Source organism: Oculina patagonica, chromosome 4, assembly GCF_052425735.1.
Source record: "Oculina patagonica isolate OP01 chromosome 4, crgOcupat, whole genome shotgun sequence".
In the NCBI taxonomy this organism is placed as follows: Eukaryota; Metazoa; Cnidaria; class Anthozoa; order Scleractinia; family Oculinidae; genus Oculina; species Oculina patagonica.
Genome location: NC_135761.1, coordinates 7866686 through 7884854, shown reverse-complemented (window position 1 = coordinate 7884854; position 18169 = coordinate 7866686). Strand labels below are relative to the sequence as shown.

General features: G+C 38.6%; 1 protein-coding gene across 1 annotated transcript; it reads right to left on the bottom strand.

The window, feature by feature from the left end:
• Positions 1-3622: 3622 nt before the first annotated feature.
• On the bottom strand, positions 3623-17828 carry LOC144649337 (uncharacterized). The gene is made up of 9 exons (XM_078508824.1): positions 17715-17828; positions 15003-15058; positions 13591-13926; positions 12969-13280; positions 12328-12645; positions 9033-9350; positions 6383-6694; positions 4919-5250; positions 3623-3875 (listed from the first exon to the last, which is right to left on the bottom strand). The coding sequence occupies exons 2-9, from the start codon at positions 15052-15054 to the stop codon at positions 3864-3866; spliced, it is 1992 nt and encodes a 663-aa protein (XP_078364950.1). The 5' UTR covers positions 15055-15058; positions 17715-17828; the 3' UTR covers positions 3623-3863.
• Between the last annotated feature and the right edge of the window lie 341 nt (positions 17829-18169).

The window sequence follows — 18169 nt, the reverse complement described above, 5'->3', positions numbered from 1 at the left end:
AGTGGTCCAATTTTGTTAAAATCACCATGCAAGTGTACTGAAGCGATAAACAAATGATGATTGTGATGCCATCAGGAACTTTAGATCTCAACTTGAAAAAGTCAGGATAATTTTTTCAAGTTTTTTTCCTTGTGGACTGGAAAAACACCTAAAAATTGTTATGGCTCCCTTCTTCCTTCAACAACAATTTACTTTATATCCCCATCTTGATGTACTAGGTGCATTTCATGTACAAGAAGACCTATTCGCCAATTTTTTAGTACTGTTTACCGAAAAGCATTAAAATCCCCGTGGCAGGCACGTGCTTACCTTAAGTGTTTATGCTTGCTCTTATGTTTCCGTTTCCGTCGTACATGACTATACCACCTACGCGCAGACGCTCTCTGAACTCGTCACGCCTTCCACCCGATCCGAACATTTGCCAAAAATGAGAAGCCAATTCTGTTCGTCTTGTATTAATAATGGTAACAGGACTGAGTGAAGCACTCCTGGTGAAGTAATCCTACGAGTGTTTAACGAAATCGGACGACCGCAAGGCGGGATTCCGATTTGTTTACTCCACGAGTATGACGTAATTACAGATAGTCCGGCGGCTTAACCCCTGAATTGTGCGATTTTTGATACAAGCACCAAACTTTGCGGGATTACAAGCATTCGCATACTAATCAATTCTTGATATAGTGCCAACGCCAATTTCCTATTTTCAGCTAGTAAACAGCAATGAAATTTTCAGCCGAGAGGCCCCTACCCCATGAAGTGATTCTTTTTGTACTTTTATAAACCTTTTATTGTAGATTTTTATTCATAAATACAGATATGAATGCTTTAAATTAGGCTTACAATTGTTTTTTTTTTTTTGCCATCTGTTTGTTACCAATAATTTAGTAGGAAATTATTGCATGGGAAAAGATTTTTCTTTCCCCGCCCTCTGCTCCCTCGCGTCTTTCGTTTTGCGCTAGCGTCCAGGTCTCTCGCGATCGGTGAACCGTTCGCTAACAGAAGAAAAATAGGAAAATATGGGGCTGTGAACAGTCTAAATTACAGTATTTCATTCTAAATTTTGTACGTGCGACTTGGTATCACTACCTGACATAATAAGATTTGTCTATAAACCAGGACAAACAAATATTTCACGAAACTTCATTGATTTTAATAAATTACGGTTTCCATGGAAACCGGTGTTTTTCGGGCTTGGCACTATATCTGAAAAAACTTCTGTTGGTGACCACTTTCATTGTGCCAAGTTTCATGCTTGTATCAAACGAAACGAAGTTCTGTTACCAATTAATCAAAACTATGACAAAATTCGAGAAACAAACAAACCGGCTTTAATTACCGGTGTAATGGTGAAAACACAAGAGTTTACTCAACAAAATGTACAACAACAGCACGCGCAAAATGACGCGTACTGTCCAATAGATGGCGCTTTAATTCTCGATTTTGATTGGTTCTGCGCGCGCTTTAACTGTCTTATTTGACACTGTGCAATTACAAGTATGACGCTACACTGTCCTATTAGTTCTCAAATCGGGCTGCTGATAACCAATCACCTTAGAGAATTTTGTTATAGTTTTGATTAACGAGAAACCACCCATAAGCTGTAAATGAGATGGAAGTGATTGCCCAGAGCATCCACGTTCGTTGGGCGGCTGTGATCACGTGATCAGCGCATAAACCGTGGGAACGGTGGGGGTACTCAAAAATGTTTTTTTTTTTTAAATGAGATCCAAACCCAGGCCTCTCGGGCTTCGCAGTCGTCTGATTCTGTTAGTCATTCGTATGATAAGTAATCGTATCTATAACAAAATTCTCGATTTTGATTGGTTCTGCGCGCGCCTGTTTGTCGCGTAATCGGCGCGCGATCACGTGGGTGTCCAATTACAGGTATCCAATTTGAGCAACTTCAAATTGGATACCTGTAATTGGACACCTACGCCATCCGCGTGTCAATCACGCGCATTTGAATGGGTTTTTTCTTGCTGTTTTCTAACTTTGTGTGCAACCAATTGAATTTACCTTTGACTTTTTCTTACAGAAAATGTTCCTAAAGACTCCCTAACCTCGAATTTTGTTATTGACACGATTAATTAGTAATTGAACCTCATGTCGTACAATTCAGAGAGTAATCGTGCTCGTAATTTCAAATCGAAATGACTCGCCCAATTACTCCCTGAATCGTACTCCACTCAGTCCAATTTGGACTCCACTCAGTGCTATTATACATCTGGTGAAGGGCTTATACAGAGAGCGCCTGCTTAGAAGGCTAGAACCAAGGGAGAACTCGCATATGGATGGGGATGTTTGTCGTCTCGCTTAGGGCTGTAAATTAGGGATTTGGGTCGTACTTAGGGTGTTCAGGGAAGAAGCCAAAAGCCTTGAAGGTCTCGTTTGTGCCTCTTGGACACTGCATACTAAGAACAAGATGAATAAGTGCTGGTTTTAAAAAAAATGCAAGCTTTTATACCAAAAAATAAACATTACATCGTTTTTTAGGTCGACAAAGTACACCTGTATATTGTTTTACTTTACAGATTAAGTTTCTTTCCCTTTTTTATCCTCCCAAGGAAAGTGATGTGAACCTCTAAAATTAAAACGTTTCTGGAATAATGTCAGTAATAAGTCAGGGTAAAATTTCACGCTAATCGCAGAAGGTTGCCAGTTGCAATTTATGCGTTGTTGGGGAATGAGAAGGTTGAATACAAAAGTGTTGAAGACCCGCGGATAGTCATGAGAAGCAGTGCGTCTCTCGCATCTAATCTTCTCTCCCAAAAACCCATGAGTATATACTAGGTTCGAGCACTTATCTGATAAAAAAGAAAACCAGCAGACATTGTCGTCCTCATAGCCCTTTTCGCTTTTCTTAGCCGGCAGGGCCTTTGCACGAGAAACAAAGCGGTCTGGAGGCAAAGGATTTCCAGTCCTCATGCAATTCTGGTACTTCCGGTTTTCATGTATGCAGTCGTAATGTTTCTGTATACTGTGTGGGAGAGTCATGGCAGCCAATCACAAAAATTAAAATTAATTCAAAAATCTCATGTCTCAATGACCAGAGCCCGTTGTTTCTAGTGCCAAGAATGACCAGCTGACAGAAATAACGTAATACAACAATTTACTACTAAAGGAACTGTGTCACGGATTTAAGCCAAATTTAGGCATCGGAAAATGGCAGCCAAATTGGGTGAAATATAAAATTAAAATAGCCACTTAGAACAGTAAAGGAACAATTCACTGACAAAGCAAATACAAAAGAAGGTAAGGATGGACAGTAATTGAAGAAGAATGAAACGGATTGTGATATGGGTTTTTGAAATTCTGTTTGTCTGAACAGTTTTCAAACTTAGTCTCGGTTTTTTTGTAACTTTAAATTATAATGCCCTGGAGACATATTTGGTTGTTATGAAGTTATGGTTTTGTCGATTTACATCCATAGAAGTAATTTCTTCACAAACATTAAGTTTTTATAGCGGATATTGGGCAAAATTTAATAAAACAGACCAATCACTCGTGACACAGTCCCTTTAAAAACAAACCCCTTTATAACCAGTCACAGACTCAACAAAATTGTACAACAAATGGTGGATTCAGATGTAAACTCTCTAAAGTTTTATTAGTTTATGCTTTTTCAAAATCACACACCCACAAAAATATTAATTGAAGATGATTCTAAGTTGTCTTACTAGTTGCAAACATGCACAAATGAAAAATCACACAAAACAGAAAATATATATATATATTGAAAATAACTCAGTGTTGTTTTAAAGTAACAAACACTTTTAGCCATTAGGCGTATATAAGCTGAACTTAATTTGATGCTTTCCAAACGGACTCCAGAAATGGGATCTTATTCCGTCTACATCCACGCGTTATTCTTCACTCTGAAAAAAATAATAACACACCTAGTCTACACCTTAACACAGGAAATCGACGACAGCGTTTATTAACATAGAAAAGGAATCAATTCATGCAATATGCGCCTGCAAACTACATATTTCTGAGAACAAGAGGGAACTTGACATCTTGTAAAATATCGATTTAAAGATTAACCATGTTTAGGACGCACACCGTGTATCTTCAGCATTTTTTCCTTTATCTTTATTTAAAGCTGTTTTCACGTTATGGTAATCGAACTTGAGTGGTGGGTAAAGTATCCGAAATATTTATTATGAAAATTAACTAGACTCATTGCAAAACGCTAAACAACCTTTGAGAACATGGTTGACACAAAAACTTTAAGTCACATAGCTAAACAAGTGACCGCCATCAAAATGCCTGCCATTACTGCTTGAAACCATTTTAAGAAAGACTCTTTTGAAATCAGTGCGATTATGTCTTACTGCCGCAACTTCCTTCCAATAACTGGATTTGTACTAGGCACAGTCCCGAGTTCAACTCTTTGGCCACGCATGCATATATGCAACTGGTTGGCCTATTTCTACTCATGGTTATATCAAATACTTCAGATCGTTTCCATTTTTTCGGGAACCGACGGTTGAACACGTTTTTAAAAGAAGCTTTGAGATTGGTGCATTTCCAGTAATTATCAGTACTTAACGTTAGATCATGTCAATTCGCGTTTCATTCAATAAACTTGAAGAAGGTTGGTGTTGGCCAGTCGAAATATTTTAAAACGCCTTTTCTACGTTGTCTAACCAGTCTTTTCAGTATTTCTTTATTTTATCTTCTTTTGACTGGTCACAATCTAGTTTGATCCAACGAAGAGCACGTTTTGATCATATACGGTTTTTGCAGTGGTCTCAACCTTAGAAAAGTAGTAATTAGCATTCAATAATTGCGCACTGAGTCGCACTTTCCGCGCTCAATTGAACTTTTTAGCAGAATTGTTTACCTGCATGGTGAAACATGCTTAATCCAACAATGTTGCTCTCATCTTAAACAAGAAACAAAAAATTGTCTGTACCTTTGTAAAACGGTAAACTTGATTGGCCCACGGTCCTCCTTTCCCATCACTTTTACAGTCTTGTGATTCCCCGTATTTGTTGTACGTTTTATGAGCGGTGGGACTGGTACGGCAGTGACCGCCATCTTGAACTGCAAACATTTTGTATCCTTGCAGCTTTGCAAATAAAGCGCATTTTTGGATTGCCTGGTTTCTTTTTTTGTAATCACGCCAAAGCAGATATGGCTCAGGAAAATCGTAATGTGGTATCCCATCCACACTCTCGATAGCTCGTTCATTTGAGTCTTTGTAGCATCCAACAGACTCATACTCCACTAATGGCAGTAGGCCCGCTGTAAGGCAGAAAACAAATCAACTATCAGAAAAGCAACCAAAGCCATTTTATTCGATCAGGACCTAAAATACCGTGACCTAACCCTCTTTAACCAACATGAATAGAAAAGTTCAGCATTTTTGATTTGATTTAACAAGTCAGTTGTACGACCATTGTACGGTTGAAATCTTTACTATACTATTATGGTTTGCACATGGCTATCGAACCACGGATTGCACCTGATGAAAGGGTCTTTTATCTTTGAATAAGGGACCGGGTTCGAGGTAAGCCAACGAAAACCGTCGGGATTACCGAAATGAGGGAACATTTTGGGCGGGATGGCGGAATTGAAGAACCATATTGGGTAACATCTAGATTTTGCCAGTTACGATTACAGTCATTCAAGCATAGCTATATGCATGTTTTATACAAAAAAAAACACAGATCTAGACACAGCAAACAAACCCTTTTTCAGAAAATAAGAACTCGTTTAGGAACCTAAATAGCCAACTTTTCAAGAAAACACCGAAACCTTATTTCTTGGGAAAATGCAGGTTCCTATTATACGGAATTTTGCTGTTTTGTTGTCTAACGGTGGCTAGGAAGGAAGTTTATGTATGTATGTATGTATGTATGTATGTATGTATGTATGTATGTATGTATGTATGTATGTATGTATGTATGTATGTATGTATGTATGTATGTATGTATGTATGTATGTATGTATGTATGTATGTATGTATGTATGTATGTATGTATGTATGTATGTATGTATGTATGTATGTATGCATGCATGCATGCATGCATGCATGCATGCATGCATGCATGCATACATACATACATACATACATACCTACCTACCTACCTACCTACCTACCTACATACATGTATGTATGTATGTATGTATGTATGTATGTATGTATGTATGTATGTATGTATGTATGCATGCATGCATGCATGCATGCATGCATGCATGCATGCATACATACATACATACATACATACATACATGCATACATACATACATACATACATACATACATACATTCATACAAATATTACTGATTTCAAATATTTTTGGTAATTTCTATTCTGGCCAATTTTCACCAACTTAAGTATTAATACTAAAAAAATAACAGCGCTTATTTTACCATCAACGTTATCAAAGCCATGAATATACACTTCGTTGCTAACCGCCATGGTTGAACACTGTTTCTTGCCATAACCAAACTTGACAAAGTTCTTGTCAGTATTGGGACCACTGGCACACTGCCCGTCAGCCATAACAACAAACACTTGATGTCCTCTCCTCTTAGCCGCGAGTGCACACTTCCTGATAACATCTTGTCTTTGAGTGTAGTTACCATCTAGCACAGGGTCCTGCCCTTCTAGGCTAGGGATGGTACGAGCTTGTGTGTCATTGAAACATCCAAGCTTTGTGTAATAAACAGACGAAAGAATGTCTGCAAACGAAAAATTAATAATAATTGGTTAGCTAGCATTTTTATTTTCACCTCTCTTTATTTTCTACTGGGAAATTTCTTTTTCTATTTCACTTCGCCCTAGCTTCGTTTGTCGCGTTACATGTTACGTGTTACATACTGTAGTGAGGAGGGGAGGTCTTTGACTTCAAATAAATTTTATAGCACAACTAAAGTAAAGCGCGCGTTCTGATCGATTAATTTAGCGTCTACTATTTGCCCATGGGTGCACGCTGACATATGCCTTCAACCTGAGCTCGCGCGCTGATCTGATGCGACATGGCATAAGAAAGTGCCACTACTTCACGAATTTTTACATGTTTTCTCGATTTTCCTGTGAATTTGAAAGGCTAAACATAAGAAAAACCATTTCTCCATAATGCTGAAAGACTTTGAGGTATAATGCCCGGGCCAAACGAGGATGAGAGTTGACGAGAGTTGACTCTCGTGAGAGTTCACGTCAACTCTCATCGACTATCATCAACTCGGGCCAAACGAGGGAAAACTCTCATCGACTCTTATGAAAAATTTGAACACGTTCAAAGTCGATGAGAGCGCATGAGAGCGCATGAGAGCGCATGAGAGCGCATGAGAGCGCACGAGAGTCGATGAGAGTGCATGAAAGTTTCATGCCAAACGAGAGTAAGAGTTTGAACTCTCATCAACTCTTATTCTCGTTTGGCCTGGGCTTAATGCAAATTTGAAATAATTCAAAAGTTTGTTTGTTTGTTTTTTCTTTTAGGTTTTCGTCAGCGTTTACGCGAGCACTACACGCAACTGTTTAAATAAGCGCGCGCACTTTTACCTCAAAGAAACTGTAAATGGCCTAAAAGTTGTGCTATAAAACAAATGGTAAACGTCACAGCGTGCACTATTAGTTACAGATACACTTGGGAGGTTTGCTAAGCACTCAAGAAGCTAGAGCCTCGGGCGACTCTTACGCTCCTTTCGTGCTTAGCAACCTCCCGCGTGCATCTGTTTAACAAATAGATTCCGTTTTGCGGTGCGTCTGTTCAGTTATAGATCACAGATGGCGTCAAAATGTGGTATGAACAAAAGAAGTGGCCCACGAGCCGAAGGCGAGTGGGTCACTGATGTTCATACCACATTTTGACGTCTTCTGTGATCTATAACTGAACAGACCCACGGCAAAATGGAATCTATTTGTTTTATATAATAACACAAGACTTCAGCACACTTCTGTGTGAGCAATGCCCGCCGTACCGATGAGCTAAGTTACTTTGATTTCACTATTAAGTTTTCGTTAACACGAAGCACCGTTAATCCGATTGAATAAACAGAAAAATGGTCAATTGAAAGTCAATGAAAAAACTAACCTTTATTCCGATTTGGAAAGTTGTTCAAATCTGCAAGCATTAACCGAAGCGTTCAACCGCAATTCGTTTGTTTCCCGTGGCGTCGTCCAACTGTACAACATCGGTCAAACTTTCATACAGATTTCGGATAATTTCTCGAATAATTCACTGTCTTCTTCAAGCTTGTTTCGCCCAGTTAAATGCTTCGAAAGGTGAACGATGCTTGGCGTATTGTTTCTCACTGAAGATTTGTAATTAAGCTGAACTTTTTTGCTTTTGTTGCCGACAACTCTGATTTGGACTATGAACTCTGATCACGCGCGCGAGTCACACCACCACGTGACGTCATCTGTGTCTGTACTCCAATAGATTATAAGTAAGAACCAATCAAAATGCGCGTAGAATTCAAGTTATTATATAAAACTCAATAGTGCACGCTGTGACGTTTACCATTTGTTAAATAATTTTAAAAAATGTTTTATGACTCTTTAATATCACTAAAATTTGATACAAATGTAATTATTATTACAAAGGGGAACTTTTACTGGGTCATCTAAGGCCCGGCCACACTAATGTGCTTTAATATGTTTACGCCAGATCGATACGATCGAAAATGGAGCGTTTTTGAAATCCTCTCCATTTTTGCCGCCCACAGTGATATGATAGGGCTCTGTTTTCAAATGCCTCCTCTCTGGACAGGGGTTTTGAAATATATGCGTTTCGGATGAAAACGATTAGTGTTTTGTGTGGAAGATAGGCAAAAACGCATCAACGAAAACGGTGTAAGTGTGGACAGGCGTAAACGCTGCAAAAAACAAACAAACAAACAAAAACAAAAAAAACCGCATCGACGAAAACGAATCAATAAAGAGGAATTAATATGGAAGGAGCGCAAGGAACTTAAACACAAAATTCCAAGAAACAATGATTAGAATCTGTTCTGCTCTAATGATTTTTACCGTAATTCTCACTGACAGTCTTCAATTATATCAGTTTCACTGTACCTTCCATGGTTCCTGTGAGATTGTAAACCTGGTTAGCCCACGGTCCTCCTTTTCCGTCATTCTTACAACCCTGTGATTTTCCGTACTTGCCAAACGTTTCCTGTGCCCTGGGACTACCAACACACATGCCGCCATCTTGAATTGCAAACGTTTTATATCCCCGTACTTTGGCTGCCACTGCGCACTTTTGAATTGAATCATTTCTCTGTGAATAGCTGTCTTTGAGAAAAATGTCTCTTCCTTCCATAGACGAAATGGATCTTTCAGGTTTGTCTCTGTAACAGCCAAGTGATTCGTACTTAACAGAGGAGAGAGAATCTGAAGAGAAGATCGTACATGTAACATTACGTCTGCGGTAGAGATTGGATTGTAGAAATTCACATTCTTAAACAAATTATGATATAAACCTCAGTGCAATATTACAACGATCCTGCATGAAGGGAACCGTTTAGTCAAGGTACAATTTTTTTTAGTGCTTATGTTATAGAAATTTTTCTTATAATTACGCAGAATTTTATTTTATATCGGCATAATTGTAGCCTTAAAAATACAGTGATTTATTGTCATCAGCAGGAGGAGCAGGGATGGTGCACTGGTGAGATCGCTTGCCTCCCACCACATTCTCGTCCCCATGGCCCTTTCGTTTATCTAAGCCGGCTGGGCTTTGGCACGAGAAAACTAACGGCTCTGAAGACACACCATTTCCAGTCCTAAGATTCTAGGACTTCCGGTCTTCATGTATGCAGTCATGATGTTTCAAAAGAATGAATGAGAGAGTCGTTAAGTTTTTGACTTCCGTTTAGGAATTCTTTTTTCCAAACAGCCAATCAAAAAAATTCGAATTAATTCATAAATCCTATATCCACAGAGCCCTTTGTTTTCTCGTTCCATGGTCCAGCCGGCTAAAAGAAACGAAAGGGCTATGGGGACGAGAATGCTCCCACCAATGCAATGTGGGCTGTGTCGACTCCCGGACTCGGTTCTAGTCCTTGCTCCAATCGTTTTTCTCCGGGGTTCTCCGATTTTTCTGCTATTGCAATAAGCTTTCCTATTGTGGATAACTGCCTCTACTGAAGTCATCGACGTCGAATAGATAAACTTATCAATTGATTCACCGTACCGTACATGTATATATTTACTGCTAAAATGAACAACTCTTTTAAAAGTAATTAACCTTTCTACAATTTTTTACTGTTACAGTTTGTGTTTTTGTTAGTTATTTTAATATTTATTAAAGTTTTGTTTTGAACTTTTGGTTGTTTCTCAAAAAATTAAATAAGCGCCCTGTCCCGAATAAGCGCCCTGTCTCGATTAAGCGCTCTCTCTCTTGAGGTGCCAAAAGTAAATAAGCGCCGCGGGCGCTAAATCGAATCATTACGGTACAGCTTTTATCCCAACAAAATGAACATCGTATTCGCCATATTTTACCGAGACAACCACTAATGGAGTCTGAGTATAATTTAAGGCAGAAAGCGCCAAGGTTTACCTGTATAATAATGCCATAACATGTAGGACAAAAAGAGCTGAAAGCTTTTTTACATTTCGCTAGTTTTCGTAAATAATATTATGCGTAATAATTTTTTGATAAATTGTTAATTGTAAATAGTATACTTATTATATCTCATGTAAGAGTTTTTCGCTAATTCGGTTTCTTTTTAACTGCAAAAGACTTTTAATAAACGATTATTATTATTATTATTAATAATGGTAATTGAACTGAGTGGAGTGCAATTTGGTCTGAAATCATACGCGTGATTTCAAAATCAAACGAGCGCGTAGCGCGAGTTTGATTTGAAATCACAAGTATGATTTCAGACCAAAATTGCACGACACGAAGTTCAATTACCACTTTATTACATCTATTTTGAAATCGCACAATTTAGATTTTAGTCAGTACCAATATCCAGTAGCCGATTGGTAAGAAAGCGGAACCGGAAACGCTTTACATCTCATTTTAAAACAGATAGACGTCATGTCAAAAACTCAGTCGAGCGTAACGAAGGAAAAACATCTTTCAGTGAAGGAAACTCGTGCAGTTCTCAAGCTAGAACAAAAACACTTTTATGTACTTCAACGTTCAATCCTCGTCAGCTGACTCAATGATGTAACCCCATTGTTTCTTCTGTGGTTGTGGTTGAGACTTATCGTTGTCTTTGGAGAAGAAAATGGTGCAACCTAATCGTGTTGAGGATTTCTTGTGAGTTGTGAAACTCTCTCGATCGCACGTTCTGTTGCTAAATCAGTCTACTGGATGGGTTTTCTCCGTCAAATGCCGTTTTATGGCACTCTACATGATTTAAAAGGGATTCCGGGCTTCCGGCTCGTAATAATCTCCGTCCTTTTTTGACCTCAGGTTAGAACTGATCTTGTCAAGTTGTTCCTCCGGTGCCATTGTTTTAGGATTTTAGTGGCGAGATTTTCAAGATGGCGGAACTGATACAGACTGATACCAGCTTCTTCAATCATCGTTTTGACATATTTTGGCGTATTTTTATTTACAGCGACAGACTTGAGCTCTTGTATTCCATGGCTTGAAACTAAAGAAAACCTGCATGGAAACCTATACTTCTTGTGTTGGCTCTGTATTTGTTGTGTGGTTTTCGTTTGTTTATATTTTGATGGACTCGGGATCACACGGATCTTGTGCAAAAGGTAAAGAAAAATCGCCAAAATATTTGTCAAAATGACACTGAAAGTTAGAAACTTCCTCAAATGTAGGTCTTAGGCATGAAAGAACTCATTATTATCATTCAGAAACTGAAAGTAATTAAATTCATCCATTTTTTAAAGCAAGATTTTGAAAACAAAAGTTAAAAATTCACTAAACAATAGACAATGGCTTTCTTTCTCATAAAATTTTCCTGCAATTTGATTAGTTACTTGTGCATTCTATTAAATCTGATTGGTTGTTTTGTTTTACTGTTCCTTTCTCATTGGCTGAAAAAAAGATGCGATTTAGAGCAAAAAATAGTGCGATTCGTGAATAAATCGCACTGCTGAGAGCCAATCAGATTGCGAGGATCACCAGTGATTTCAAAATGGATGTAATAATTATTATTATCATTATTATATTATTATTATTATCCTCAGCGTGTCTAAATAAAGGTAATTTTATTTTTTTAACTAAACAAGTTGCTGGCACACGAACAGCTCAAACGGGATTCACAGTCCCGCGGGTTACGGGATCGAGATCTGCTGCAGACGCCTGACCTGCACTTATAAGCTGTTCTCATCTTGCTCCATTCAATGATTTTTTTTATTGCGCAATGCTTTAATTATTCTTTATTGAATGCACCTTGTATCGGCCATGAAAATTGATGCACTTCATTGGCCCACGGTCCTCCTTTTCCATCACTCTTGCAGTCACGGGAGATGCCGTATTTGTTAAAACCTCTCTGCGTGGCACTACCAACGCACATACCACCATTTTGAATGCCAACAACTTCATATCCACGACCTTTTCCAACTATTATACATTTAAGGATTGCATCTTTTCTTGATTTGTAGTCGCCGTCAAGAAGGTGGTCTTTTCCTTCAAGACTTTCCATGGCTCGTACTGGTAGATCTTTGTAACATCCCAGTTGTCTGCCATATTTAGTTCTAGATGTTATCACTGTAATGCAACAAATATTGAACATTGGATTATGGGCGTGATTAAACTGTTCAGAATGTAATTGATGCATAATAGTTAGAATAAAGGAAGACTACTTTTAAAAGCCCTTTCGTGTTCCCTTTGCCCTTCTTCAGAGTGTACAAACATAAATAATAATTAAGCGTGAAACCCTTTTTATCCTTGCATGTTTGGAAAATAAATTTAAGTTAGTTTTAAGAGAGTTAACTTCCGTCCCTGCCGCTGGGTTCTTCCCAGGCAATTCCAGACTCTGTCCTGATATAGTCATACATACTTTTCCTAATGTACTATGCATGCCACCCTACCTTGAGTCCCTCCAATAACATAAACATGACTGGCCCCTGATCCTCCTTTGCCATCGCTTTTACAATCCTCTGACATTCCATACTTGTTGAACTTTGGGTTCGAAGTATAGTCGACAAGACATGAGCCGCCATCGTGAACAGCAAACACTTCATATATTCTCTTCATAGCTGCTAATGCGCACTTGTTTATTGCATCCGTTCTAAGGGTGTAATTGCCGTCAAGAACATCCGGGTCTTTTCCTTCCAGAACAGTCATCTTAGGGTTATGTTTGTAGCATCCAATTGAATCATACTCAATCGTGGAATAGAGATCTACAACACAAGCAACAAGAATGCAGGTGAATTACCAAATGGGTTATAATAATCTTTTAAAAGCAGAGAGCATCATGTAGATTCAGTCGTAACAATGAATTCTATTCTCACGAAAAATTGTTACAACAGGATGTATACCCTTAACCGAAAGTCGTCGATTTCTAAGAAAACCGGACCGAAACTGTATTCAAAAAAGTTTTCAAATTTGTTCGGCAATTCCTTTTTTGCTGCCAAGGCCACAAATTAAAATGTATTTTTATTTAGTACATGTTTAATGCTTTAAAACAGTAAATAGCGTGATGAGCCCTACTTTTCATTTCTCCAATAACGTAAACGTGATTGACCCTATACCCTCCTCGTCCATTACTTTTGCACTGCGTTATTTGACTCATTAAGCCACTATTGTAAAAGGACTCGTGGGCAGTGGAGCTGCTTAAGCACTTTCCGCCATCATGAACAACAAACACTTTATATCCAAGTTCCTTGGAAACCAGTGCACATTTCTCAATCGCGTTTTCTCTTAGTTTGTAGTTGCCATCCAGGCGAGGATCTTGTCCTTCTAGACTTGGTATACGTATGTAGTGACGATACCAAGGGAGGTAGAAGTAACATTCAACTGATGTATACTTTACGGAGTTAAGAGAAACTGAAATAAAGAACATAATAGTGATGCTCGCTTACTAAACCAGAATACACTAGTTGTTTTCCCTCTTACTTCCGTGTACCCTGGTTGCTAGGGGCTTTTCTTGGGTTGTTTCCGGTTTCGGTGCACGCTCTTTACCTCCGGGACCAGGAGACACCAGGGTACTGGAAACTGTCATTGTCCTCTGAACAATGACAGCATTCAGAAGAGTAAAGGGAAAGCGTTTGTGCCTCGCGGAACACGCGTTGTGCCCAGGTTAGTAGGATTAACAACAAACGTAAACATGCAATTGATAGAGCGAGCAATCGAGTGAACAATATTCCCCTAACTCTCGTTAAATACACTTTCTTGTATTTATGAGTTAAAAATTTAATAACCAACGAAATCCTAAAGTTACATGGGTTTTTCAGTGGAGAACTAATGTTGAACAGTGGTGGGAGGCGCGGTGGCCTTATGGTTAGTGTGCCGGACTCCGGATCGAGCGGTCCGGGTTCGAGGCCTGGCCAGGGTCATTGTGTTGTGTTCTTGGGCAAGACACTTTACTCTCATAGTGCCTCTCTCCACATAGGTACCGGCGACATAATGCTGGGGGGTACCCTGCGATGGACTAGCATCCCATTAAGGGGGGGGGGGGGGAGTAGAAATATTCCTTGCCGCTTAATGCTATTGAAACCGGGATAAGCTCCGGCAGTATGGGCCACATGGCTCGAGGCTTCCCTTAACGTTGAACATTATTCCCTTAATTCTATATATGTCTGAATTTATCAAAACCAGGTCAAGGAAATATTCACCGTTTTAAGCGCAAATCGCTGTAAACGCGATTTCCAAACTCGATGAAATAAAAACTAAAGGGAATGTCAGTCTTTTTTTCTCTTCTCCTCTCTTCTCTACCTTTCAGCGCTGTATTTTTTCCCCCTTTCTTGTGGCGTTTTAAGCCAATTCGCGCAGTAACGTACTTGTTCAAGAATACTGACGTCATTTTTCTTTGACCCGGTTTTGATAAATTCAGACATATATTTAACAGTATTATTAACACAACGAGGCAGTCAACAGATGCAGTGAAAAAACTGAATACATACCTGCGCCAACGAGCAGCAAGCACACACAAAGTAGTAATACAAAGCACTTCATGAGTCTGTGGAAAAAGAAAAGGTTGTTTATAAGTCTCAAGATTAAATATCATTTATTTTCTTGCAACTGTGTAAGACGCGGTGGCCTCGTAGAATATTCCATGGTACAGTAAAAACCCGCGTGTAAGAACCTTCTGGCAGAAATTTGCTTTTTTGATACCCCAAAATATAAGAACCTGTTTAGCCAAACAAATTTCAACAGTTTCTTATATGTTGGGGGTTTGACTATTTAATTTATTTATATATATATTTTACCATTGTATCATTTTTTTACCATTGTTCTTTGTATCATTGATCAATTAATGTTGTTGGACTTTTGGCAACATGGGTACATTAATAAATATTTATAATGAAGAACAGACCAGATTTTATGCTGTTTTCTGATAATTAACAACAATGTCTACTCTGTACAAACTAAGAACCTAATTAAGAACCTACTTAGCCTAAACTGTCAATAAGTACCCCATAATACAAGAACCAGTTTTGCCAAACCCTGAAAAGTAGGTTCTTACACGCGGGTTTTTACTGTATCTCACTTTCAAAAACATTGCAGAACTAGTATGTATGTTACAGGTATATTTATAAGCATTAAATACATACTAGTTAGGCAATAGTTTAGAGTGGCATACTGCGAATTAGTAAAAACTAGCAATGGTATATTGCAATGCCTGAGTTTTGACTGGTCAACAGGCAATGGTTTATGAGCTCATATACCATTCAGGACCACAAATATGGTAGCCAATAACTCGTCAACAAAAATAACTGGGGATCTCAAATATTGCAATTCCTTGGGCGTTTATAATAGAACATTTATTCCACTCGCGCTTGTTGGATATTAGATGGTAGACAGTCTAACCAGTCAAAACAGCCAACACAGCATGATGGTGTGTTCATAACAATAACTGCCTCTACTGAAGTCATCGACGTCGAATAGATAAACTCGTCAACATTCACCGTACCGTACATGTATTTATACCACGCCATAGAAAATACAGCCAATCAGAATACAGGAAAGCCGTTGTGTATTTGACGGTATTCAACCCAACCTTCCCATCGTGCGCTGCGATCTTATTCTCGATGAAATTTAGTAAGCGTATTTTCTATGGCATGGTATAAAATAGTTACACAACACTTTCTCGTGGTACACTATGGGATATCCCACTCGTCACTTGTATTTTCTTCGTATACACACTCGCCTAAAGGCTCGTGTGTATACCGAGAAAATACAAGTGACCCGTGGGTTATTCCATAGTATACCACTCGGAAGCGTTGCATAACTAGTATATATTTACTGCTAAAATGAACAATTCTTTTAAAATTAAAGTAACTAACCTTTCAACAATTTTTTACTGTTACAGTTTGTGTTTTGGTTAGTTATTTTAATATTTATTAAAGTTTTGTTTTGAACTTTTGGTTGTTTCTCAAAAAATTAAATAAGCGCCCTGTCCCGAATAAGCGCCCTGTCTCGATTAAGCACCCTCTCTTGAGGTGCCAAAAGTAAATAAGCGCCCCGGGCGCTAAATCGAATCATTACGATATGGGAGCTCGAGTTCCCCCAACCCCTCCCTTGGAATCTGGGTAAATCAGTGTAATTAATGTACGCTTGTGAAATTGTTGTTGACGTTGATGATTCTTAGCCATATCTCAACGTAAAAGCTGGACGTAAAACCTTAAGTGAAATTAGCCGGTTATTAAGGGGCCGCGATTTGAATTGTTTTGTTTGTTTGTTTTTGTCTCGTTATCCAATAACCCATAAACATACGCATACAATAAAAAACGAAAGCATAAAAGCCTGCAAGAACTGACCTTCAGTCACGCAACATTTGTAGAAGAATTGTGCTCGACGAGGAAAAGCTCGGCCACGATTTTCCGTTTTAACAGGAACAGTTTCTTACACTGAACAGAAAACATATTCATTCTCAGTTTTAATACGAACGCCTCACTCCCGAGCCGAGTATGAACCGAGACAGTCTGAGTATTTTTATTTTCTTATGATTTGACATGTCCTGTAAAGTTTAGCTGAAAACTTGCGTGACTAGCCTAGTAAAAAACAATCTCTATAAAACGTGTTCTCCGTCTGTTTTCCTTGACAGAAGATTAGTGTTCTTAGCCAATTTTTAGCTTGAATAAATGCTTTAATGTAGGATGTTCTTAAATTATGCTCAATCTCAACAAATTGGGCTAAAACATACTGTAGCCCATCGTCTTAGACAGAGAACGAAGTTGACACGTACCCCATCTCTGACATAGAGAGTGAACAAATGAAAGATTAAAAGATAAACTCCCACCTCCTATGTTGCCTGTCTTTGCAATAGAACGTTTTTCATTGGAAGTTTAGTTTTATAAATGTATACCAACGAAGCCTAACATAACGCTTTCGTGGAGGTCCAGTTTAAATACCGTTGCGTAATTGATGTTAATGTCATGTAAACGGTCTGCAAGCTTTCTCAAGTTTGAAACAGGCGTAATACATAAGGTCACAATACATTTCTGTAAGTTTTAGCTTAATACGAGTTAACAGGTTTTTTCTTTTAATTGGCCTATCTCGTAAAGAGAATTTAACTGAAATAAAATACAGCCGTAACCAATAACGTTAAGTATGGTTAGTCCATCTCTTCTAAGCCCCAAAATTCGATTGACGCTACTGATAAGTGTCGTTACCTTTGTTTAGTTAGCAGTAGAGAACTTTCATCCTTGATTTATCCAGAAGTTTGATGATTCCTTGGGAAACTCCAGCAAGGTTTGACAAGAACGTTTCGCTTAGAAGTTATTAACTATGTTCAAAACGTGTCAAATGATTGTCCTATGGGACCTTCTCACTTACAAGGCAGAATATGCTCTCCTCAAAAAGGCGTGCCGAGTTCAACTGTGTGCCGCAGGGAAAATTGACCCCTGTCACGGAAACTGTGTTTTTGTTACAGTACGCACTTATAAGGTAAAAGTAAAGTCTGCGAACTCACTTATACCTTCCTAACTAAAGATAAGCTGAAAGATGCTTCATCGATGAAAATATATGTTCAGTTTGATCAGTTGAAGTAGCCGCGTGAACAGGCGGCTAGTTACGTTCTCCCTTCTAGGCAGACGTTATCTGCATGGGTTCGTCGTGTTCCTCGTAA

What these genes read in the sequence shown, in the direction of transcription:
- LOC144649337 (XM_078508824.1), bottom strand. Translation starts at nt 15,054, where the DNA reads ATGAAGTGCTTTGTATTACTACTTTGTGTGTGCTTGCTGCTCGTTGGC. An exon ending in CTTGCTGCTCGTTGGCGCAG is followed by an intron (nt 13,927 to 15,002) that starts GTATGTATTCAG and finishes TCTTTATTTCAG; the next exon opens with TTTCTCTTAACTCCGTAAAG. An exon ending in ATTTTCATGGCCGATACAAG is followed by an intron (nt 9,351 to 12,327) that starts GTGCATTCAATA and finishes TCTTCTCTTCAG; the next exon opens with ATTCTCTCTCCTCTGTTAAG.